This window comes from Mercenaria mercenaria, chromosome 9 (genome assembly GCF_021730395.1).
Source record: "Mercenaria mercenaria strain notata chromosome 9, MADL_Memer_1, whole genome shotgun sequence".
In the NCBI taxonomy this organism is placed as follows: domain Eukaryota; kingdom Metazoa; phylum Mollusca; class Bivalvia; order Venerida; family Veneridae; genus Mercenaria; species Mercenaria mercenaria.
Genome location: NC_069369.1, coordinates 80,127,302 through 80,154,128, shown reverse-complemented (window position 1 = coordinate 80,154,128; position 26,827 = coordinate 80,127,302). Strand labels below are relative to the sequence as shown.

Genomic DNA, 26,827 nt, shown 5'->3' with positions numbered 1-26,827 from the left:
TGTCATGCATAATATGTAAATACGGACATTTAATATTCATTATCTCCTGATTTTGATCTTAAGCAGTTGAAGATTAATGAAACACTTCTAGTACCTTATAAGGACAACTGCCCTAAATGATCTATTTCTTTTAACACGTTTTCACTTACCATACTTGAGAGTATCAAATCAATACTTGTATGGACTTTTTATTTTGTCCGCAAAAATGTCCGGTGATAGTCTTGTTTTAGAAACCGGAAGTGTGTGTTTTACGGGAAGAAAATAAGAATAATGCACAATTCATATTTTGTACTCTGGATATGGCTTAAGAATGGCAACGGTAAGACAAAACTTTACCTTACTTTGTATTTTAAACAATGAAAAATGAATTAGATAAAGACCAAACACGCTGTCAATTTCAAAATTTACTATAGTTCCAACGTTTCAGCTACATGCCTTCTTCATGGAATAATAAAAAAACAAAGGAAATAATGTCAAACATACGTTATAGACAGTTGGCTAACTGGGAAAAGAAGCCAACAAATCCGTAGGCATTTTTGAGTACAATATGGTATTATACCTTAAAACGTTCGTTATTCTTTCTTCTATTCAATCAGGGTGGATATCAGGCTCAAAAATCCATTTTTATTTTTTTGTTAGGCCCCAAATGGGGACAATTAGTTTTTTTCTCAATTTTAAGGGAAATTAAAGAAAATTTTCATTTTTATCATTATTTGATGAAATGTGTATCTGTTTTAGATTAAATGTATTGTAATATGAATAAATACGTTCATCACACTAATTATTTTAGAATTTGAGGCCCATTACAGGGTTTTAAAAAAATATTATGAAATTTTTGAAAGGTAACGCATAATTTAGAGGTATATTGTTTTTACTCTATTTGTGAAATCTCTACGATAGTAAGGTTGAGTATTTAAGGTTCAGATGTGTAACAGGCATTGTAATACACAAAATAATAAAAAAGTACCACTATGGGGTCATGTTATTGTAGAATAATTGATAAGCAAATTTTAAAGTTTGTTGAAAAAGTTAGGTAAATTGCCCTCTTCTTTCATATGTTGTAAACCATAAATTTTACCAGAATATTTTCTTCACAGCAAGTTAATATTTGTTCTTAGGTAGTTATCCCCCCCCCCCCCCCCCCCCCCCCCCCCCCCCCAAAAAAAAGCAATTTTGAGGCTCCAAGGGGTTTAAATTACTCACATTTCACGATAATTTAGATTAATAAGTAGTTATTAGTTAACAGAATTATTGCTGAAATATATTTAGTATATAACGATTTATGATTCACCATTTTATATGTATGGTGGTATTTACATCTCTTTAATAGGATGTAAGTGGAACTTTAACTAATATGCCATAGTATAAATATAGCTCAATGACCAGACTATTCTTATATATGTGCCCTCTTGATATACTAGTAGCAAGCCTACAATTATATTCATTGGCAATGTCACCTATACTACATGTTTCTTTATTCATCTGATCTCTTGTAACATTGAAATTTACCCCAAACAACAATCAGATCACTTGATTCAGCTAGCCAGAGAGACAAGTCAAAGACATTTTGACCAATTTGGTATCAGCGGAGCAGTTGTCAAGTATTTAGGTTTCCGCTGCTCAATCTTGAGTTCAGCATTTCACGTACCACATGACACCGTGTTCACTTCAGTAAATATCACAATGTCACTGCACAGCTGATAGGTACATTTTATTATTGTAAGTATTTCATTACCTGAAAAGGATCACTGATGTTCATGTGAACATGTAGCACCTATTTTCCCAACCAGCTACGTTTTTGGTAGGAGGTGTTTATGAAGTAGCCACAAAGGAGCTAGAAAATTCTAGTATTTTCAAAAATGATGTAATCATTAGTATTTTGTGTAATTTTGTGCCTTGCAGATTGTAGATATCGGCTCTTCTTTGTCCTCATATACTCGCCCCTGTTCATGCTAAAGGAACAAGAATGTCCAGGACCTGTGAAATCTGTTTGTTTACAATTTTGATAATAGAATAAGTATGTATATTTTGTTTTTCGTTATTAACGATAGTTATACTTGTAAGGATTCCTGAGAGTAAGCATTTTTATGTGCAAATGACTGCATGAAACGATTTTCCTGGCACCTTAGTGATGGTCAGGGCTAGATTCCAACCTGAGGGCCCTCCATGTAGTTTCAGCTCAACATTAAAAAATTGTTAATGGTCATTTTTTCAGTTCTAGGCTTATTATGCTATAGAGGCCTATTTTGCTCAGGTTAAAAGAACTGAGTACATGTCTTAATAGTTGTTAGGCTTATATTGTATTTAAATGTACAGAAACATTTCGTATTGTACATACATTGCCATTACGTCTTTTATTTACACTGTTATTTAACTCTGAAAAGTTGGAAGGATTAGGAGAAAGGTTTACTTCACTTTTTACTGGTTTAATTTCCAAGTTGTGTTTTTGCAACTGACAGTTCCAAATCTGTGCTCAACTTTATTCCTTTGTGTGTCCGTATCTTTCTCGTTGTCTATATATTTTACTTTGTTCATGTATATTAAGTGTAAAGTTAATCATGTACACACCCATACAATCACTGATATGGGTTTTTTGTTTGAGGAGGGAGGTTCTTTGTTCGAACGTAGTTTTTCTTAATGAATATTTGTCCTTGCGATTTTTTTTCTAGCCTTGTGCTTTGAAAATACTCTCAAAAAGTAAAAATGCAACATTCATTCTTTAGTACAGTGTAAGCATGACTTGTGTTACATGAGCATATGGCGCCTGTGTTGTAATTCATTTCACTACCACCTTAGAAACTCATATTTATTACATTTCGATATACAGAAGTTCTATCATCAGTAAGGAATGACATACCATATATCCGTAAAAGTCTTGATACTGTTAAATGATTAATAAATTGACCAAGAGTTTAAGTTTGTTAAGTTTGAAGTTTTTACCTTGCAAAACACTTTTGTGTGATGTAGACGTGATTACAAACATTTACGTGTAATGTCACACGAGGTTTTCTATATTGTAGTAGTATTATTACATCTGGTCACTCCACCATTTCATAACAACTGAATGTCAATTGGTCTTATGGCATGCATTCTGCTTCAACAAAATATGTTTGAAAAATGCCTGTTCTGGTCATGGCTAAAATCTAATAACGTTTTTAATAACAATAGTTGCCCAAAAGCCTTGCGCTCGACTATTCAACAACTTCTAAGTTTAACAAGGACCATGACTGGGCAAGACTTACAAAACCATATATTGGTTATTTCCCGTGGTTTGATGACCGGAAGCACTATGTGAAGTTTTAATCAAATGCATATAGTTTCTGAAATACACCTTGTGTTTTAGGTACATGCCAAACTTTTACAAAATATTTTAGGTTGAAAACGAATCATATTTTGTATTAAACTCAGTCAAGATTATTTTAATTTCAAAACGTTAAATGACACAAAAGCCTAATGTAAAGTTTTAATCCAACACATATATTAGTTACTAAGATATGAACTTACATGCAAAACTTATCCAAGGTGAGGATGTCAACAAAGGCGACACCAACACCAGAGTGAACAGAATAGCTCTCACTATTCTTCAAATGCACTGAAATTTTGAAAAGTTTGGCAATTTATATGTGTATATCAATGTACATCAAATATTTACACACAATGTTTTGCAAAAAAAAAAAAAAAAAAAAAAAAAAAAAAAAATATTTGATTTGCCAGAAAGTGATATTGCGTGTTTACTTTGTTTGAGTGTATATATCAGCTCAGTATTCCATATTTGGGCAATTTGACTGTTCATGTCGCAAAAGTTAGTACCAATAAACCGATATTTTACGCACTCTTATTGTAGTAACAATGAAATGAAAATAAGGAAATGAAATTGGCTCTACAATTTCTTGAAATTCCCAGAGTTACTTATTCTATATGTATCAAAGTGTTTTGCGAAAGTCTCGGTTTTAGTGTTCTCAGACCTCAATAGAAAGTGATGCTGCGATAATAAAAACAAAAAAAAATGACTTTACACAATAATTTTAGTACAGTTAATGTTTTAAGACTACGTTAGTATATTCACACACTTAACTGAATGTTACGTTGATGGCAAAAATGATATGCAGCATGTCCGGTTAAAATTGTTTATTTTGAGTGTAACTCCTTTTGGGGCCTCTTGAATTATATATGAAATTTCAAACAAAATGTAATATGTCTTAGTTTTTTATATGCACTGGATACTATAGGGGATAAACATTCATTTCTTAATTTTATGTTAGTACCAATATACCGCAAATTTAAACATATTAGATACGTAACATCATCATGTAAATGCCGTCTGACGGAGAACCCCCAATTTAGTGTCTCTTTGTCTTTAAGTTCACTTGAAAATTACATTTATACCTCAAATTATATCATATAATTGAATCTTTCCACTCTATTATATATTTAAGTCAGATTTACCGTAATCTGTAATTTAAACAACATTTTACTTTTATTATTATTTCTTATCACGTGCACCCCTTTTGGGGCCTCACGAAAACTTGAATATGGATATTTGAGCTTGGTATCCACCCTGGCTGAATTCCATATACCCCATCGAACATTTTGATGTATGATACCATATTGTACAAAAAAATGCCTACGGATTTTTTTCTCGGGGCTTTCGCCAACTGTATTATGTTACGCTAAAATAGTGGGATACAGACAACAGTAAAAATGTGACGTACGTCCTATGTATTACATGTAACGTGTAATAATGAAAAAATACATACACATGTAAGTAATTAACACCTATGATAATGTTAATATTAAGTAAGTAAATAAATACGTAAGAAGCAACAATGCAGCTTACTATGAATTATCATCGGATCAAAAAGATACACAGCGCTTTTGAACGTTTATCAGCGCTTTTGAACGTTTATCAGCGCTTTTGAACGTTTATTTTATAGATGAAAAGAGCGCTATAAAAATCTGGTAAATAATAATAATAACATGTTCCTATAAACAGTAAAAGTTAATTTACCCGTTTGTTGCAAGCTTTCTATATAATTATGAATATTTCAACGAGTGTGATTTTATGGTACATGTATTTAGATACTGGAAACTAAATGGTAAGTTAGGATAGTCAGTATTACATTATGATGCAATTGAATATTTGTTTGTTTGTTTCGAGCTTAACGCCGTTTTTCAACAGTATTTCAGTCATGCAACGGCGGACAGTTAACCTAACCAGTATTCCTGGATTCTGTACCAGTACAAACCTGTTCTCCGCAAGTAACTGCCAACTTCCCCACATGAATCAGAGGTGGAGGACTAATGATTTCAGACACAGTGTCGTTTATCAAATAGTCACGGAGAACATACGCCCCGCCCGAGGGTCGAACTCGCGACCCCGAGATCCAACGCTCTTACCTACTGAGCTAAGCGGGTTGAATAGCATGATGTTAAAGCTATCGTATACATTCATATATTCATGTCTTGTGTAGTAATATATATAATGTAACTGAGGATAGTATACAGTCGACGTGTAAGCGATTTCACGTGCTTAAACCAAAAACATAATCTCTATTCGAAAAATAGTCCCTCACTGATACATGTTTATTCACATACTACTTCTAGGCGCTACAACCGCCCTTGCGATTTAAAAATATTTTGGTTTAAATTAATTCAACATCGCCATTTCTGAACGTCGTACCTTATTTCTAACAAAATAGATGTGACCCGCATAGGAAACAAATAACAGTCTAGGTGTTGTTAGACATGTATCTGTTCAGCAATTAGAAACGAATAACACCCGACCGGATGACATTCAAATTAATAATCGTTCATTGATGATGTTCGAAATGTGTTATTTAAGAAATGATATATCCCAAACAGTGATTTGTGCGTGAATAAAATAATTGTCTGGAGTTTGGTTAGATTAACTGCCCGCCTTTACATGACTGAAATACTGTTGAAAAACGGCGTTAAACCCAAAGCAAACAAACAAACAAAGCTATGCCGTCTAATTCCATGACGTAATGATTGCACATGACGTCAGAAAAATGAATTGTTGACTAATAACACACAGTTTTCAGCCTTCTTTGTTTAATAGGCAAACAAATCGGATCGTGTTAGAATCAAAATTAAATCAACACCTGCTTAGTCAATGACACTTTTACATTCAATGTTTACTAGAGGTATAATTACTTTAATGATTATCTGTCTGCTAAAATCGTAGCAGTTGCCTTTCAGTTTTCACCTTCATCATCACGCCATATACCCGGATAATCTTAACTCTGTTCAGCAACCCTAACTCAGTGCCAACATGGCTGACAGAAAGACGATGTATGTAGTTAATTTCCTTCTCTTTTTTCATGTTTTTATGTGAGTATGCAATGTTAGCGTGAAACGTTTGATAGTCATAATATCCTTTATTGATAACATGTTTTGTGTACTAAATATTTCAATCGAAATGTCACATTATGTAGCTGGAATTCATTAAAATGTACACAAAAAAGTCTTCAAAATGAACATGTTTTATGTTTCTAACTGTTTTAAAGTACAAGAAATTGCAGTAAGACCTTACTTATTAAATGTATTAGTTCCATAAATATCTATTTGACAATGTTTAACAGTATCAAAGTTTGAAATTGATTTTTATAGCTTAAAAATTGTATTGATTATGAGGTAGGTTTAAATTTGGGGATAATTCCTAACTGGTATAGGAAACAGTGCTGGATAAATACAAACTTAGAATGGATAAACACCTAACCAAACGAAAACGGCTGTTCGTCTGTGCTTTTTTATGGACTCTTGATGCTCGAAGTTCTTTGATCTACACACCCCTGCAGGGATGTGGGATTCCTATGTCCAACTTATCCGACTCGTGATTTTTTGCCGGCGGACAAGTGCATTTTTCATTCTGTGTGTCCGCGGACAAGCATACTTTTTCAGGTATAAAATGAGAAAACATAAAATATCATTTAGATTGTGTGTTGCTTCAAGTGTATGGAGGTGATAAAGATAATGGGTTCTTTGACTAGAAGGTCGGTGGTTCTCACGCACACTGTAACTCGGTGACTATGATAAAATATCAGAGAAGATTTAGGTACAAGAAGATTTATTTAACGTCGGATAAGTATAAACATATAACACTAGCTTAAAGCTATTTTCCGACAAACACATGTTAATAAGGTCAACATAAGTAAAACAGCTGTAATAAAATGCAAATATGTTAAAGCACACTAAAGCAAATAAAGCATCTGGCTCTAAGTAGATAAGAAACAAATCACAAATTATCACATACATGTTACAGCGCATTAAAACAAAATAGCACACCAAATTTAGCACATTTAAAGCAATATAAAAAAGATTAGCTGACACTACATAAAAATAAGAAGAGTCACATTTTACAACATGCATTTCTCTGAATTCATCTGGCTTTGCACCATTGCGTGGGCAGTGTTTCGGGTATGACCCCAAAAGATCCCGGACTGCTTACGCGATTTCAGACTTTTATAAACGTTAAAAGGCAAATATTTCAACAGCTTATTCAACAGCTTATTTTTTACCACAGTTACTGTGATATGCTTTTCTATTTTATCGTCCTAAATAAAGAACTCGATCTCCAGTCTATTTGAAGGTTTAATATTACATATCAGAGCAAATGAAATTTGACTATGGACAAGTGGATTTTTAAGTGTCCGTGGACAAGTGAAAAATGTAAGGATACCCACACCCCTGTCCCGTCAGTCCATGCATCACTCCCCCCACCACCACACCACACACACACACTTTTCTTCCCTATTTACCGTCTGAAAAATATCATATTTAATAATTAATCATAAATCTAATCCAGTTTAAACAATATCAAAAATATTCCATTAGCACCTCTATAAAAATCTCTTACACTATACGATATACAAGATTTGAAACAAACACAATTCTTCTGAAACAGTGTGTGTGTGTGTGTGTGTGTGTGTGTGCGTGCGTGTGTGTGTGTGTGTGTGTGTGAGAGAGAGAGAGAGATGGAAGGAGAGAGGGTTGGGGACTACAGAACTTCGAACATCGGTGGTATTAAATAATTTCTTATATAAATATAATAATTTTGACTTTTATACTGAGTTATTTTTGAGGGTTTATCCAGATTTTTCGAAACATTGCTATTTGCATAATATTAAAATTATGAAAAGATATTTGACTGTAGTGGGCATACATATAACATCTTGTAAAACTAGAACTGTCACAGGAGTGACTCATACCCCCACCATACGGTCTTGTCACAGAAGAATGGCAACCATAAGGAATATTAAAAATACTTTGGAGTACTTCATCCTGGGCTTCCACATATAAGTAATACTAGTATAATACTAGTATAGTAATACTAGTAAATATATTAAATCTCTAATATTAGAGATACACTAAAAGTGAATACAAAAAAGTGTCTTACCGACCCATGTTACCACGGAAAAATGTTTTTACTTTTTACATAGGACTTATAATAAAAAAGTTAGAAAAATACCTAAAATATTGAAAATCTAAAAATAGGATTTCTAAAAATAGACTAATTCCTTGAATTTAAGGGGAAGAAACTCAGTACAAAGGTTAAAAAAGGTTACTTCCCTTTGGCTCTAAGCCAATCAGTATGAGATATAGTGAAAATACATCAAAATTAACATTAAATTCTAGGTAATAGGGGACACAATTCAAGAAAAATAGTGTCAGAGTTATGCACCTTGTGTCACATGATGTGGGTGATGAGGTGGAACATCTATTTTAAGTCTGAATCAAATCCATTCGTAGTAATTGAGATATAGTGAAAATACATCAAAATTAACCTTAAATTCTAAGTAAAAAGGGGCATAATTCATGAAAAATTGGTGTCAGAGTTATGCACCTTGTGTCACATGATGTGGGTGATGAGGTGGAACATCTATTTTAACTTTGAATCAAATCCATTTTGTAATAATTGAGATATAGTGAAAATACATCAAAATCAACCTTAAATTTAAAGTAAAAGGGGACATAATTCATAAAGAATTTATGTCAGAGTTAAGCACCTTATGTCACATCATCTGGGTGATGAGGTGGAACAACTATTTTAAGTTTGAATCAAATCCATTTAGTAATAACTGAGATATAGTGAAAATACAACAAAATTAGCCTTAAATTCTAAGTAAAAGGGGACATAATTCATGAAAACTTGGTGTCAGAGTTATGCACCTTGTGTCACATGATGTGGGCACATGATGTGGGTGATGAGGTGGAACATCTATTTTAAGTTTCAAATTGAATCAAATCCATTCAGTAGTAACTGAGATAAAGTGAAAATACATCAAAATCAATCTTAAATTCTAAGTAAAAAGGGGCATAATTCATAAAAAAATGGTGTCAGAGTTATGCACCTTATGTCACATGATGTGGGTGATGAGGTGGAACATCTACTTTAAGTTTGAATCAAATCCGTTTAGTTATAACTGAGATATAGTGAAAATACAACAAAATTAACCTTAAATTCTAAGTAAAAGGGGACACAGTTCATGAAAACTTGATGTCAAGAGTTATGCACCTTGTGTCACATGATGTGGGTGATAAGGTGGAACATGTATTTTAAGTTTGAATCAAATCCATTTGGTAATAACTGAGATAATAGATTTCGGGACGCGACGCGACGCGACGCGACGGGACGCGACAAAACTGACTCCTATATACCCCCCTCAAACATGTTTGGTGGGGGTATAATTAATGACAAAGTTTGAAGACAATACCGCTTATAAAGTAATGTTTACAGTAATCAAACCATGTACATGTCAACTCATTCATTTCTATAGAATACTAGTCAGTTAGGTGTTTATATGTCATGCAATTTCGTGTAAGTTAGGTTTTTATCCATTCCTCGTGTAAACTGAGTTCGGTTTTTATCAAATCAAAGTTAGGTTTTTATCCCTTTTCTCGCTGTCAGTACATATGAACATGTATTGTGTCAACATGTAGTGGGATAACAACTTAGTGTAAACGGGCCTATAAAGCAGTATATCTTTGCTTTCAAACAACAAAATAGTCGTGGCATCAAAAGCATAGAAGTCTTTTTAAAGATTTTTTGTAAAAGTTTTCACTGAAAAAGTTGCCTTGTTCGTCGTTTTTCCACCTGAAAACACAAGGACTGATATATTTAACATGATACATTTTGAAATAAATATATACTTGATCAATGGAGATAGATATAACAACAGAAAATTCCTTTATACATCGTAATTACACAGAAAACAAAGTTGTATCGGCTTTACATCTGCCATGTTGCACTGAGTTAGGGTCGCTGAACAGAGTTAAGATTATCCGGGTACATGGCGTGATCATATAATATATATTTTCAGCAACTTCTAGCAATTCCGTCACGTTTACACGTTCTGTCAGCTAAACTTAAACGTGATCGTGATATACAGACACAGATAAATGACATAGCAAGAAAAGCCAGAACGGCTGCGGAGTCGTTCAAATCAGCGATTTCTGAAGAAGGAAGTGCAGTTTTACTACAGAAAACATTGTTCATTACAAGCTCATCAAACGATATCAGTATTGCAGATATGCAACGCGCATTGAATGCTGCAACAGAAGCGTTGACTGCAACAAGCGACCTTGTTGTCAGCCTACAAACAGACATCCATGACAGCATTGAAATTTGTAGAGGCCGAAAAGGTCATTATGAATCAGAACTGGACGCTATTCTATCAAAACTTTCTAACATGTGGGCTGAAATTGAAAGTCTTGAGGTCATTATAACAATGCATGAGGATGAAGCGACATCATTAGCTTTAGAGTCAGCGGAACTTCACGAAAGGGTGCACGATGTGAAGAAAGCTGCTGAAGAGAAGAGAAAAGATGTTGAAACAACTGGTATAATTGGCGGAATTGTCGGACTTGTACTGGCCCCTTTTACAGGTTCCGGCTAATATTTATTCTTTTCAAGTAAAATACGTATCTTGTCCCTATGTTTTCTTTTTCTTTTAATCTGAAACAATGTGATACGAAAGAAAATTGCATTTTACGGTATTTGGTCCTTATAATAATTGGATATTCCTTAGATAAATCCATCAAAAACACCTGCACGTTTATCATTTTCTGTCCGATCGTCTGACTGTCTGTACTTTAGTTCGCCATAACTTGTACCCGCTCTGTATCATTTTATCCAACTTTGTAGTGAGATTAGAGGTCTTATCGGGATTATTGTAGGGTTAACGCACGTTTTTTGTGTAACAACATCTGCAGCTAGGGATTGATTGGTGCACGAGTCCGTAGGGCGAGTGCACTAACATAGCCCGAGGGATTCTGCAGATGTTGTTTCACGAAACAAACGTGTGTTATCGCTATTCTTGCATAAAACACAACTAGAGTGCTGGAAATATCGAAAATACAAGACTATTCAGCTGACATTAGCCGATCGAAGTCGGCCATTTCAGGTTGTTATGGACACATGTTTTATTTATGCATTTCCAGGGCCTACAGAAACAGTGCATATTTTATACATGTCGAACGGACATTCTTGATGTGGTAATTTCTTTAATATTAAGTATATGTAAAATAAGTATGACTCCCCCTTTTTCCGATATATCGGTAGGAACTTTAGCTTTAGAGGCTCGGAATTATGAGAAAAAGGCATACACGGCATTCTGTCTTTACACAATTTGCAGGTGAGGTGCCGACAAAACACAATTCTGCTTGGTTTAAATTAATAGTCTGTCCCGTACGCTTTTTAAATGTTAACATTATCGTTTAATAGAAATTTGTATCGATACCTATATTCTTCGTTAAAAATGAAATCTCTAGGCCTATAACGTAGACAATTTTGCTTTGCATCCCCCCCCCCCCCCATCGCGATCAAAGTTTGATAAACACAAAAACATCGATATAATCAGCTTAGATTGGCTTTATAAACTCAAACATGGTTGGTGAGATCTACAAATAAATTGAAAAATATATAATGAATACCTTCTGTTCATCAAATGTTCATTAACTATGGAAAAATCCTTCAAACTTAACGCTTCGTCCTGTTTATGCTTTACAATACACACCATCATTACATCAGTAGACTGTATAGATGTGTAAAGTAGACACAAACATTTTTTTAAAAGTCTGAGTGTAAGATTTAAAGTAAGCATGTCAACTTTCTCGACTCAAATTAATTTAGAAAACGAAATTGTATTTTTGTAAATGTTGTTTGCCTATCATTTTCAGGGATTAAATCGCGGCGTGTAAACTTACTTTGAGTCAAATACGCGTAATAATACTGTAATACGGAACGTCAATGCAGTCGCGTATCAAGAGAGGTAGCACTTATTATAAGTTAAAGTAAAGTTAGGTTGAAAAATGATATTTTTAATCAAAATGAAGATGAAAAGATTTCATAAATCTCGGACCTTTCGACTTCGGCCAAAATTGATTCGGGATCCATAAATTGCTTACGTTGGACCCGCAACAGCATATTCAAAACGTTCACCTTGTTTGTACACGTTTTTTCCCTGTTTGTGCATGCCCCAAATTGGCAAAAAACAAAGGTTTTATGCAAGAATTCTAGTCGGTCCTGTATCTTTTAATCCCCTGGGAGGATTGTCAAATTGCTTACTTTAAATATTAGTAATAATAAGACGATAAGTAGAAAGAAATCGTCTGTAGTATATGTTCTAATGTTAATGCCACACGGCGAGATCAAAGGACAAGCAGGGAATATTTCATGTCCGCTGTCGAGACTGTAATTTTTTTTTCAAACAAGTTAACAACTTGCTTAATACGACAACGTACAGAATACAGTTTTCTGTTAGGTTTAAGTTCCTGATGGCAAGGTCAGATCAAATGTCAAATAAGGGTTATTGTAAAATCATTTGATTTCATGAACACGAACTTTCGTTGTTTTGTTTCTAGGGATATTAATTCGTAGATTTTAAATTTTCAACATAAAATGCTTGAAAAATGTTTTCGTCGGAATTTAATTTCGTGTTGACACAACCACAAAATCAACGAAAAGTAGTTCTCCTACGAATATTAATAATTTCAAAATAGTTCGTGTTCGTTCTGAATCTTATCATCTAAGTCGCCGTAATGGAAGAATGCAGTATTCGATCGCGTTTTTATCCGATATCATGTATCGATTTCCTCAGTTTAAAAGTAACGTCTGAACCGAGTACGCTATTAACTGATTCTGCCTCTTATAATTTCTATTAACTATTACTATTAATCAATGGTCGGTATCAAAATAAAGCTTAATTTTATATTTAGTGAGCAAACTCACACAAAGTGAGGCCCCGAAAGGGGTTTGTAAAATGGGGACTGTATGAACGTTGACTGATATTATAAATTCGACCACTTTGTCATTTACAAAATTTTCTTCGTATTATTATATTGAAACTTTCCCAAAAAACTGCAACAGTCATTCCTGATCAAGTAATGAAAAGTGACCCGATAAATATCTTTTTATACATTTATTTATACAGAATATTTACCAATTTTGTTTTTGTTTACACCAGTTGGTGTTGTAAGTGGAAACTATTAGATGGTGTGTTCAATTTTATAAATAACTGATTGCAATCAAATATTTTCAAGACTTTATCATCTGTCCAGGTTTATCATCAAAACCAGTACAGACGTTGATTTATAGTGATTTCACCGGTGTTGGAAAACTCCTTGTTGTAAATGACGTATTAAGAACTACATGTAGAATGTACATGTAGAATATTTATGTAGTTACTTATATTTTATTTCATAAAACGGAATAAAATCAAATACCGGTACCTTGATAGTTCCTCTTTTTTCGTTGTAGTATATTTCTCGATTCAAAAAAACGTTATTTTATCAAAAATACACAACGTTACGCTTCAAGTATCGGGATAACGTATGTTTTTTCGTGTTATAACATCTGCAAAATCTCGAGGGATTGGTGGTACCGAGCCCGATAGGGCGAGATTACCAACAATTTTCGAGGGATTCTGAAGATGTTATAACACGAAAAGAACTTGTGCTAACGCTATTTTAGCATAAAACGCGTAAAAACAAGTAAACGAATATATTGTCCCTCAACGTCATTAAATTTCCATGAAATGTGGGGTAAAGTTTCCGTTGTTTTTTTTTTGCACGTTGACGTCATTTCCTTTTGAATTATCCGTTATAGGGCCGTAATATTTTTTCGCTTTGCCGTGGAACAAGCACATATAAAGGTGTATAACAGCACGTGAGCGCGAGAATCTCTCTGTTAACACACGTTTTCTCTCCTGTTAAAACACCCCCGAAAAGTGATAATAACAGCAGTTTTATACTTGAATGCTTGAATTAAACAAAACCGGTACGAAACGTTGTTAATTGTCTTTGGCATGACGTCTTTCCTGTTTACGGACGTTGATTTCCCGCGCTTACTTTAAATACGCTGCTATAAGAAAATAATTTTAAAATGAAAGCCATTCATAAGTTTTTAATTTTACTCTTATTTCTTGAATATGGTATGCAAGAAAAAGATTCTTTCACTTGCTCTTGGGTAACTGTTTACGCGGTAACTCGGCCGAGCCTCATTACCTCAGTAAACAGTTACAATTGAGCCGGAAATTTACACCAGCACCTACAACCAGTGAAAGAATCTTTATATCCATAAATCATTTAAAGATCACCAATTCTAATATGACTAACAATACTTTAATCATCACAACGATGTTATGTTGACGTAACGTCAACGTGATATTTAGCTCCATGTATGCATCAAGAAATAGCGCTTTCAAATTTCATGAAATATTTTACTTAATAACATGTTTTTAACACAATGTCACATTGCAAAAATGTATTGATTATTTTACACACATACTGAGTTAGTTATTCGCTCTGCTGAATAATCGCAATAATTTTCGCCCGAACTGAACTCTGCCGCAAACGTATTACCGTTGCCGACCCTGGCGTGTATAAAGAAGGACCTACTACTGGCGCCATCATATTTTACCTAAATTTTACAATAAAGAACATATTACAATCGAAATAATTTATAGCAATTATTAATTATTCCGGACGACGTATAACCACCTGAGTGTATAAATAGTAATAAAGCACTGTTTTGCTATAAATTATTTCTTATGTCCATTCCATTTGTATTATGGAACTTCCCTTAAGGAAGTCCAGAGTAACAGAAGGGAACCTGACAGGTGTCGCACATTTTGTTACCTCTTACGAACATAATCAGTCTGTAATTGTTTGGGACAGTTCTATGATTATATAGAATCTTTTCTGTAAACGAGAAGCTGGTTTGTGACTGCTATAGACAGTTTTGTGCATTAAAAGAAAATAATGTAATACTATACAGTTCTTGAATTATAGTCACAAAGGCAGTATTTTAATAAGTAATACAAGCAAGCACGTAAACGTTTGTTTTCGTCTTCAGGTGGAATAAGTTTAGCTCTGGCCGGTGCAGCTACAGGTATTAGTGCTGCAGTTAATTTGCCATGCGCTGATACATATGAGAAAACTGCTTCTATGCTACACAGTGACGCCGAGAGAAAAACAGTAAAGGCTGAAGAACTCAAGACTCAGAAATCAGAGCTGATGAAACAAAAGTTTTCTCTTGAATCTGAAATGGGACCAGTTCAGTCCAGAACAGGTTCGTTGTGTACAAAAAGAAAAAAAGTATCTCTTCACAATTAGCAAGTGTACAGGAAAATCTACCAAACATTTATATTTGGTAAACGATAATCATATTCATTTTCGTCTAAGCTCTTTGTTGTCATTTTATAACAATATTAAAATGCACGACGCGTGATTCATTGTCATTTTGTCTGTTTTGCAGAAAATCTAACAGAGGCATCTAATGTCCTTCAGCAAGTGACCAGCTTCCTGCTCCCAACAATCCATGCCATTGATGTACTTCTGCATGCTTTCCAGGTAACCAAAATTGTATTGTAATAATACATAAAAAAACCATAAAATATTAAGTTCAGATTGATTGAAATAAAATCATTTCGGAGTCGAGCTGTGCAACAAAACATAACAAAAATATAAACGGTTAAAGATTTTCAACATTTTACACTGGTGACAAATTAAAGGTAATACAGAATTATACAAAAATGCAATGTAGATTTATCGTTCCTAACAATGCTATTCCTCTCCACTCAATGTCTGTTATTATCATTGTGTGAACTATGAACCAAATGTGCACTATTCTTGAATAATCTTTATGATAAATATAACGAAAAGATTAATAGGAAGGTGAAGTAATTCAAACAACGAGCTTAGGTAGAGTTATGGTTCTTAGCTACTGCACTTTTCATTAATGTTCTCTTTGTTTGCAGTTTGAATAAATTCACTTTACTACATATAGAAAGTAGGCAGTAAAGGGAAATAATTAAAGAGTATGAAAGTTAGAGTTACGTTTTCTTCTACCTGCTTCTGATATTCTGCTTAATCTTATAAAGATTATACACATTTAATCGACAGTATTCTTTTGTTGTCGGCCTACTTTGCAAATGCGTTGCTCTGAGGCTGTGTTTTAGTGCTCCGTGCTCCCGAGAAATCTACCCTTACCTATTATCTTTTGATGTTATTTACCAAACGAAAGTGTTTCCGACATGAAATGATGACTATTTTCTACAGTTACTGTATGTAACAGTTTAATGAAATTTATATCCTCTTCTTTACTAATGCAGTTTGATATTCCTTTAATAGTTCGTGTGATTCAAATTTTTTAATACCAACATATTTTACCATGAACAGTTGGTGACATACGGTGATTGATGCAAAACTATCATAAATTTGAAAAACAATTGGGCAAACCATCCAGGCTGTGGTTTAGGAGCATGAGGTCTTAATCGAGACGTGATTTATCTACGCTTTTCTCTCACACCATGTGACAACCAATTAGGAAGAGAGTTTCTAAAAAAGCTAATAATAATAGCTTCCTACTCAATCCTCTATATTAATATATATAATATTGTAACAATTGAAATTGTGATGAATTAGATATTGTTTAAACCATCCAATTAGGGAAAATTTATGCCTGATACTTGTTTACAGAACTGTTCTTTTATGTACAGGACATGAATGCAGCTATTAAGGACGCATCACTACAAAACAACTCGTTTGAAATGATAAGATTTGCGTTTTCAAGCACACCTAAGCGCACTGAGGGCCGTTCATCTTCGTACCTCGATCGGCTTATGGTAAAAATTTATTTCATAAATTTAAAAGATGATCATACAAATATCACATAATGTGAATCAAAGAATCGACGCTCGCTGCTCCCGTTGACACTCTGTCAAACCGATTTTATTTAAGAAATAATAAGTTCCCAAGAGTTGTTTATCGTGGAATAACCCGTGTTATGAGTTCTTATGCGTATAAATATATATTACGAAGGCCGTAGGCCTGGGTGATATGTTGTTTCGCATAAGAACGAAAAACTAGGGTTATTCTACGATAAATCACACTTGGGAACTTGTTACTCCGATTCTAACACGACATACCAGTATCAACAAGACATCAATTAAGAAATATTCTAACACGACCAGCGAATAACCTACATACATGTAGAGCAAACTCTATCTCGGGTTATTCTGCAATAAACCACTCGCGTGCAATGGCGTCATCTGATCAAGGTGTGTATCACGGTCGTAAAAGGTCGTTACCATTTTTTTCTAACACTGTTGATACTAGTGTTTCGTGATAGAATCGAAACAACAAGTTCCCAAGTGTGATTTATCGTAGAATGACTCGAGCTTTTCGTTCTTATGCGAAACAATATATCACTCAGGCCTACGGCCTGCGTGATATATTCTTACGCATAAGAACTCAAACCTCGGGTTATTCTACGATAAACCACGTTTGAGTACTTATCATTTCTTAAATATATCTCATTTAGTGATTTGTCGCAGAATAAATCATTGCTTGGAGTTCAGATGTGGAGGAATTATACCACGAGGGCGCAGCCCGAGTGATATAATAATACGCATCTGAACGACAATGATTTTATTCAAGAGCAAATCACTAAATGAGATATATTGTTTCGAATCTAACTCGTTTCCAAGGACTTTAAAGTACTAGTACATCCTTGACGACATCCATTAAATATTTTCCCAATTTCAATCGGCTTCTTTTCCAGCGCGCCGCTATGCCGTTTGACGCTATGACGTAATAATTGTGACGTCTGAACAGTGAATTGCTGTATAATAATTCACTGTTTTCAGCCTTCTTTGTTTAATAGGAAAATGAATCGGATCGTGTTAGAATTATTGGTAATGTAAAATATAATCTCCCTTTATTGCGGAAGTTCTGTGGCCTCCCACATACTTGAAATATAATACAAAACAATAACTAAGGCAAATATGAATGCCCTCTCGAAAATGTATTAGTCAACTGGTTGACGTCAGGCTTTAGGGAAGATATATTAAATGAAGTAACAAAGGTGCAGTAAATGTTGCGTATTAACTTCCAAGTGTTTGGTTGTGGTTTAAAGCCTGCCGTGTGTAATTTAACAAGCGTGGGCCTATTGTATCTTTGTCCATGCTTCTGTTTTGTCAGAGATTTTGCAGATTTAACAATTAATATTAACATGAATAGCATATACAAATGTAATTCTTTTTTTCTTAATTTCTCATTAGTGCAATGGTCCTGGACCTCACATTTTAAAAAAAAAATTAAGGGCATTTTCAGATTTTTGTGTATTCTGTTAAAAAAATGACTAAATCAACAAAGGACAATGGATGAGAAAAGAGTGTGAAATAGATTTGAGCATACAACAAAAAACAATTACTTTTCTCATTTGTTAACGATAATTCTAAAAGAAGTTTGATTTCTTTAGAGCTTTAGTATTATATCTTTAAATCAAAATTTAAAGAAAATTGTGTACTACTTCTTAATACTCCATCGCTTATGTCATACTTCAAACAAAAAATCATAACAATGAAGTATATCGCCAAGATAAACAATGATCTTTATAGCTTTGATGAAAACTGGTCCTTTTACTCTGATATATGATTACTAACCATTACCCTGATGAAAGATCAGAAATTGCGATATTCACTATAGTTAAAAAGTTAGGTAATAAATCTAGTGACAGTAGGAGAAGGGTATCATCTTTTTCCGTTTATGTCGAGCACACTCGCGCAAGCGAAGACACAGTTGTCCAAATTGTTGTTTGGTGTATGTGCATGCGTGCAACAGTTCGTGAGTCCGTCCGAATTTGTTTGTCCGGGCAATAACTTTGATATGCATAAAGCAATCTTGTTTATATTTGGCATGAATGTTAACCTTAGTGAGATGGAGTGTTTTGCGTAAACCTAAGGTTCCTATCTTAAATATAATAGTTACAGTTGGAGGTCACGGGTCATGTCGGATCTTGTCCGGCATATAACGTTGATATGCATTCAGGAATCTTAATAATTAGCACGAATGTTAACCTCAGGTCGTAGTAACTGATATGTACAAAAATAGTTTCCGCTCAGTATCTTAAGAAACACTTACCAAATTGCTCGTGGAAGACCCTTGCTGCTTTTTAGGTCAGTTGGCCAAATGTTAAGGTCATAGTGACTGTTTATACAAAAACTGTTTGCGCGTAATTTATCGTGCAACTGCCTCGCTGTTATTAAAAGGTCATAGTAACTTTTATGCGAGGCGGTATTTGGTAGGCGTATCATTGTTGGTATAATTGTGCTGGTCATGTAACCATTTGTTAGAAATGAAATAGTATTTCACTGTCTCGCGTTTCATTTATTGGAAAGACTAATCGAAACTCACGTTCTTATGTTTAACATTAATATTATTTAAAATGTTCAAATAAAAGGGAAATGCATTCGTTGTCTTTCACATTTTTTGTTCGATGAAAATAATTATTCCAGATATTTTCAGTTACCAGAAAATGAGAGTGTTATTAAATTGTTATGAAAATAGAGATATTTGCAGTTAATCACTCAGGTTACATGGTCTAGTGCAATTATGGTGTGTTTGTAAGGAGCTCAATAGTTTCATAGCATGTCTTTTTCCCTACTTTGTATCCCGCCGTGTTGACGTACACCTTCTAAGCTAGGTCGATGTTTCGACCGTCAAAAGGTGGCGAACGATTGAATGCTTCACCTATAAGTAATCGCTTGTACATAAATGCACCATAAACCGGTTTAAGCTCCCCAGTGGTGTTTTTGCCACTGACCGTTCCAAGTCGGTGCCCCACTGTGTTCCTTTGTTTGTTCGTTTTGTCCTCATGTGTTGGCTTTGTGTGTGTGTGCGTGTATGTGTGTGTGTTTTGGTGTGCACGTCTGCGTGCTGTGGGTTTCGTTTGGGGGAGGCTGCGTTTTTGGTACGTGGCATTCCCTGTTTGATATTTGTTTTTGTTTTGTAAATAATTAATTTTCACCGAATAAGACACTCCATACTGCATATCACGTTTTTCTGAATAGCTACATCGATTCATTTATTTCAGGAAAAATGGGAACAGTTGGAAGGAATATTGCTACAACATGGAGCCCAGAATTTTCTGTTGAAGAAATAAGTAATCTTTATGGTCATCAGTGGATGGTGTTTGTTGAGTGCATCGTCAAAATTGATGTCTTTTGGATATAATCAAAAGAGCATCTGCTATTTTCTATATGCGCGTAACAATTACTTTAGGTAGAGTTTAGAAAAGTTAAACCGGTTGCGTAAAAAGCCTGGTCGATAGAAAGAAACAAAGTTAAAAAGAATTCAAGACAATATGTCAAATTTTCTGTCCAAATCATAGAGCATAATGTCTTTGACACCATTTCTTCGTTTTAGGAATAAGACCACAAAGACATACTTCAATACTTCTGAAATAGATACAGCCTATTGCAGTGACTTTTGTTATATGTAGAGAACTGCCCCTCTAACTATCTTTCCAATGTATACCGTTGGAAAATTCAGGAACAAATGCAGAAATTAGCACTGCTATATCGTGTTTTCAGCTACTGTAAAAGCTTTTATTTTCGCTGGGTCAACTCGTCGCGAGTTTGACATTTTTAGTGTGTTAGCGAGGTTTAGTATTCGCGAAATTGTGAAAATGGTTTCATACTTGAATTTGAATTATAGTCATAGTGAAAATTTACGAGGATTAATTTCCGCAAGATGTAGAGCTTCGCATATATATATAGCGAAAATTAAACCCCTGCAAAATTTCTGCTTTTACAGTACTTACACACAAAAAAGAAACGGTTCTATCTATTATAATTTTCTTTATTTTAAAAAAGTCTCTATTTTTTTGCCAGTTTTGCAAGACCGGAGTATCAAAACACTATTCCTTGATATGATAATGTGTTTCTATGTCAAAATGTTGAAATATTCTATTGCTACTTAATACAACGAAAAAAAAACCCACAAAATCTTAGTATATTTATTATATGAGCCGAGCCATGAGAAAACCAACATAGTGGCTTTGCGACAAGCATGGATCCAGACCAGCCTGCGCATCCGCGCAGTCTGATCAGGATCCATGCTGTTCGCTTTCAAAAGCCTTTTGCAATAAGAGAAACCATTGACGAACAGCAAGGATCCTGACCAGATGGCGTCTGCTAGATAAACTATATACACATCCAGTCATTTCATTTACACAAAGTTTAAGTAAGTCCTCGAACGAAGCGTAATTGCATTCTCTCCGTCATTGTTTAATTAAATTTAGAATCTAAATTTTCGACCATGATTTCAAACTCTGATATACACATTCCTCTTACCCAAAGTCGAAACAAAACAAATTTAAAGTAATTCTCATGTTTCTAAAAAGATCATGTGATGCTTTTTTCATTTTATTATAAAATGTACTTTACCTTAGTAAACACTTGATTGTAAATACTGATGACATTCAAATAAAAACTAAACAACTGAAGTGTTTATGATTTCTCAAACATAAACTATTGACGACAAACGGGTATACATGTTAAGTCGTGCAGACACATACACGTTTTTTTTCTTTGCTTCCGTTTGCGTGTAAGATAAATATTTTAAAATTCATTCACAATTTTTCCGTAATAAATGCTTTAGATACACATATTACAACAGTCAATACTCAAAACGTTCCCGGAAGCTTAATGTCTAACCACAAATAAAACGCAACCGAAAGTACAGAATTGGGTTCGTCAGTGCACCGCTTCATATTGGGATAAATTAGCACTTCAGCTTGTACTGTTAAGGTCGTTTTTTCACACTGGGAGTCACAAGGATTCGTTGTACTGAAAAGAGCGCGTTTTCTCTTGAATTATTTTCTCTTACATTGTATACATGAATAAAAACCTGGAAGCCAATCAATACAGTGTTGTAAAAACTGGGTTCTTAAGAAAGAGCAAGTGGCGCGTGAATGAAGATAACCTACACTATTTACGTAATTTGCCACCGACTGCGAATAAACATTATAGATTGTAGAATAACAAGTAGGTCACAACAATAAGCAGTTCATTGTTGGTCATCTGTACTTTTTTTAGTTTCCGTAACTTCTTAAGACTGCTTACGAAGTTCATATATAAAGAATGTTATATGAGTTTCAAAACAACCTTATAAATAGAATTTATAGATTAATAGATTCATGTATAGACTTGTATCTACATGCACTTTAGCATAAACAAATTACCTACCGGTATTTTTTTTGAAATTAATTAAGAATCTGATTACTAAAGGTCACCTTAGTATAATGGGCCAGTGGAGGGTGTAAAGTTTGTAAAAGAAAGTATAGAGCATGTACTTGCTTGGAAACAAGACTTATAATTGTAATGTTGTCTTTTTTTTTCAAACGGAAGAATTATACACTGGAATATTTTAAGTCTTAGAAACTGTGAGCAAAATGATTAATGCCACCAACTTCAAATCACTTGCTCCTCAGATATGTAGTTTTGAAACTATCTTTGGTTTTCAAATGGAGTGAGTTGGGTTTTACGGCGAATCGACACAAAATGGTCATATATCGCCGAGAAGAAGTCATATTGCAAACGCCAACTGTAAAGCATAAACATTGATGTAAAAATGTAAAGCATACCCAAAAACATCCATGTAAAAATGTAAAGAACACTATGAATAATGTAAAACATATCTAAATTAAACATCCATGTAAAAATGTAAAGTATATCTAAAATCAGTTATGTAAAAATGTATATACGTGTGTGTTAAAATATCAGCTGCAAACATAATAATATTGCAAGACGTAAACAAAAATATGAAATGTTAGATTTTTTTATATATTCCTATCTGCTTTAAAAACGATAAGATATTTTCGACTGAAACGTTTTCAAATAACTCTTTCAAAGATTGAACGTCATAATATGCACTGCGCTGTGTAGCAACGTCCACACAGTCGATTAAAATATGTTTAATAGTTAGCGGTGTCTGACACGGTACACATTCGGGTTGATCTTCTTTATTCAAAAGATAAGAATGAGTCAAACGGGTATGACGTATTCGACAGCGAGAAAGAACAACTACCTCCCTGCGAACAGATCTGTTCCCTTGGTGCAATTCCCCTAGAGTAGGTTTGATATCATGAAGTTTATTGAATGAAGCACTGTTCCATGACGATTGCCATTTAGATCAAATGTATTTCTTATATCGGTATGTGGTAATTTCAAATTAGATTGTGATAATAAAAGGGATATCTTTGCTGCAATATCAGCATCCTCGTTTCCAGGAATACCAACATGACTAGGAATCCAACAAAATATAATAAACTTTTTTAAAGATAGTTCGTGAAACCTGAGAATATTTTGAATGAATGGTTTTTCCATATTTCGGCTATGAATTGACTGTAAAACAGAAAGCGAGTCGGAAAAGATAATAAATTTTTCTTCACTATTTTTTTTATATAAAATTTAGAGCTAAATCAATAGCTTTGGCCTCGGTTTAAATTGCAAAATAGTCCTTGTAAGGTGATTTTATTTCATGATATTTGGATTGAATATTTCAGGGTTTGTTTCAGACTTTCTAAAGGCAGTTTTCAAATCGAAAAGAACTGTAGGGGTATGAAGGGTCCATGGTGGTGTATCTGGAATTGAATTTTCTTTAATACTATCGAATTCAAAGTCAGTTTCATTCATAGAAGATTTTATGCGAAATTCAAACGGTTTGATTTGTTTTGGTTTTCCTCATATGAATCGGAGTACTTTGGATTAAAAATAATTTCATGAGCAGGATTGGATTTGTTGGCAGCCACTCTTAAGCATATTGCAATGAAAGTTTTTCTCGGCGTGTGTAAAGAGAGGGTTCGTTTGCTTCAGCATATAAATTTTCCACTGGCGATATTCGGAATGCACCAAGAGCAATACGAAGACCTTGATTATGGATGAAATTACCTTTAAAAGATTCAAGGACTTCAGACAATTTGCTTTCAAATATTGTATTTGCGGCAAAAACGAAAGCTTTTTATCAAAGATAACACCAATAAATTTTCCTTCGTCAACAACTGGTATTTTTGTTCCATTTAGAAAAAGCTCAGGGTCACAATGATGTTTCCGTAATTGGCAAAAGTGGACACATTGAGTTTTCGATTGGGAAAATTTAAACGCATTTTCAATGGCCCAAGTTTGAACTTTATTCAAGCACTGTTGTAATTGGCGTTCAATCGTACGCATATTTTTTGAACGATAACATATCAAAAAATCGTCAACATATAATGAACAGTCTGTCCCTGGTAACAAGCATTTCACAATATTATTGATTTTAATGCTAAAAAGTGTGAAAGTTAAAATTGAACCTTGTGAAACTCCCTGTTCTTGCTCGAAAGAGTCAGAAAGGGTATCACCAACACGTACTTTAAAACTTCGATCAGAATAAAATTTTGATATAAATGTTGCCAGACGACCTTTTAAACCTATGTCGTTAAGATCATTCATAATACCATATTTCCATGTAGTGTCATAAGCTTTTTCTAAATCGAAAAAGACAGACACTAGATGCTCTTTTTTAATAAATGCATCACGAATGAAATTTTCCAGTCGAACAAGATGATCAGTTGTGCTGCGTTGTTTGCGAAAGCCGCTTTGAAAGTTTGTAATTAATCCTTGCAATTCGAGGTACCAAACTAGTCTAGAATTAATCATACGTTCCAGAGTTTTACATAAACAACTAGTAAGGGCTATCGGTCTATAATTACTTGGGTTCGTGCTATCTTTTCCGGGTTTTTGTATGGGAATAACAATAGCTTCTCTCCAGGAGTCTGGAAAATTACCAGTTTTCCATGTAATATTTTTATTTTCAAGGAGAAGGTCTAATGATTCTTGTGGTAAGTGTTTTAAAAGTTGATAATGTATTTGGTCTGGACCAGCTGCAGTATCATGACATTTGTCTAGAGAGTCAAGTAAGTCTGTGATCGAAAAAGGTTTATTATAATCTTCCTCATTATTTGAATCAAAATTCAGAGATTTGCTTTCTTTAGTTAATTTAATGTTTTGAAATCTTTGGTCATAATTATGTGAAGAAGAGTTTTTTTGAAAAAAACTTCACCAAGAGTATTAGCAATGTCTTCTTTGGTAGATGCAGTAGTCTGGTCAGATTGTTTAAGATGAGAAACATTTGAAGTTTTTCCTTTTCCACTTATTTTACGAATCATTTCCCACACTTTTTTAACCGATGACCTAGAATTAAGTTTAAAAACGTATGAATGCCAGGAGTTTTTCTTTGCTTGTTTTATAGTTCCGCGAGCTTTTGCTCTAAGAACCTTAACTGATTGCAGACTGTCTTTTGTCGGTCGAATATTAACTTTTTTAACGGCCGCTCTACGTTTTCGAATAGCGGTCGTACAATCATCATTATACCATGGGTTATTTTTTGATTTACCATTTCTTGAAGTTTTTGGAATGGACTTGTCTGCAATATCTGATAAAATAACAGAAAACCGATCAATAGGATAAAAAAAATTGGCGAAATTCTCCAAAGACAAATCATTTTTGCATAAAGACTGATATTTCTGCCAGTCAGCTTTATTAAATTTAGAATAAGAGGAATAAGCTGACGTTTGCTGAACAATACTTGATAAGATAATTGGGAAATGATCACTTCCATGTAAGTCATCTAACAACCTCCATTCGAAGTCAAGAAAAAGGCTTGGTTGACAAATTGACAAATCAAGAGAAGAGTAGTGTCCTGTAGCAGGAAGTATGTATGTTTTTGATTTATCATTCAGTAAGCAGAGAGAATTTCTTTCATTAAAGGTTTCAATAATTTGACCTCTAGTATTGCTATCAGAACAGCCCCAAAACTCGTGTTGACCATTGAAATCTCCCATCAGAATAAACGGTTGCGGTAGTTGATTGATCAGGTTGTCAAGATCTTCAAGATTAAGTTTAAATTTAGGAGGTATGTATATTGAACAAAAATGTTATAGGTCGATCAATAGTTACATGCAATGCAACTGACTGAATGGTAGTATTCAAAACAATTTCTCTATGAGCACGTGCATTATTTATTAAAATTGATGCGCCACCAGAAGCCTTTTCTGAACTTTTATTGATAAGTGATACGTTGAATAATTTTTAAAGGATATGTTGTCACTTTCCTTCAAAAAGGTTTCACTTAACATCAATGAGGGATTATATTTTGATAGAAGAAGGAGAATTTCATTATAATTAGCTTTAAGTCCACGACAGTTTCACTGGATTATTTTATTCGACATAAATGTGTTCTATCTGGAAACATGGTATTCACACTATTCAGTCTTCTCATGAGAAGCGATTTTAGTAATCATTTTCTCCGTCAAAGGTTTAGGAGGTATGGTAGGAGGCTTAGACGAACGTCCATCCTCCTCATCTTCCATATCTACATCTACTGCTAGATGTTCAAACCGGTTGTAGTGGTTAACTGGATCATTAGATCCCTTCCCAACTCCACCAGTATTAAGTTCAATTCTTTGTCCAGGTGTTTTATTCAC

The 26,827-nt window shown here is 34.0% G+C and overlaps 1 protein-coding gene across 3 annotated transcripts; it reads left to right on the top strand.

Moving 5' to 3' along the window:
- The first annotated feature begins 167 nt into the window (after positions 1-167).
- On the top strand, positions 168-21,808 carry LOC123547572 (uncharacterized). 3 transcript variants are annotated; one of them, XM_045334768.2, is made up of 6 exons: positions 168-319; positions 10,341-10,860; positions 15,374-15,589; positions 15,776-15,870; positions 17,019-17,144; positions 20,396-21,808. In XM_045334768.2, the coding sequence occupies exons 1-6, from the start codon at positions 311-313 to the stop codon at positions 20,462-20,464; spliced, it is 1,035 nt and encodes a 344-aa protein (XP_045190703.2). In that variant the 5' UTR covers positions 168-310; the 3' UTR covers positions 20,465-21,808. The 3 variants fall into 3 exon arrangements, with proteins under 3 accessions (XP_045190703.2, XP_045190702.2, XP_053407809.1); XM_045334767.2 differs by having other exon boundaries at positions 10,341-10,905; XM_053551834.1 differs by lacking the exon at positions 168-319 and adding an exon at positions 1,902-2,017 and having other exon boundaries at positions 10,341-10,905.
- The last annotated feature ends 5,019 nt before the right edge of the window (positions 21,809-26,827 follow it).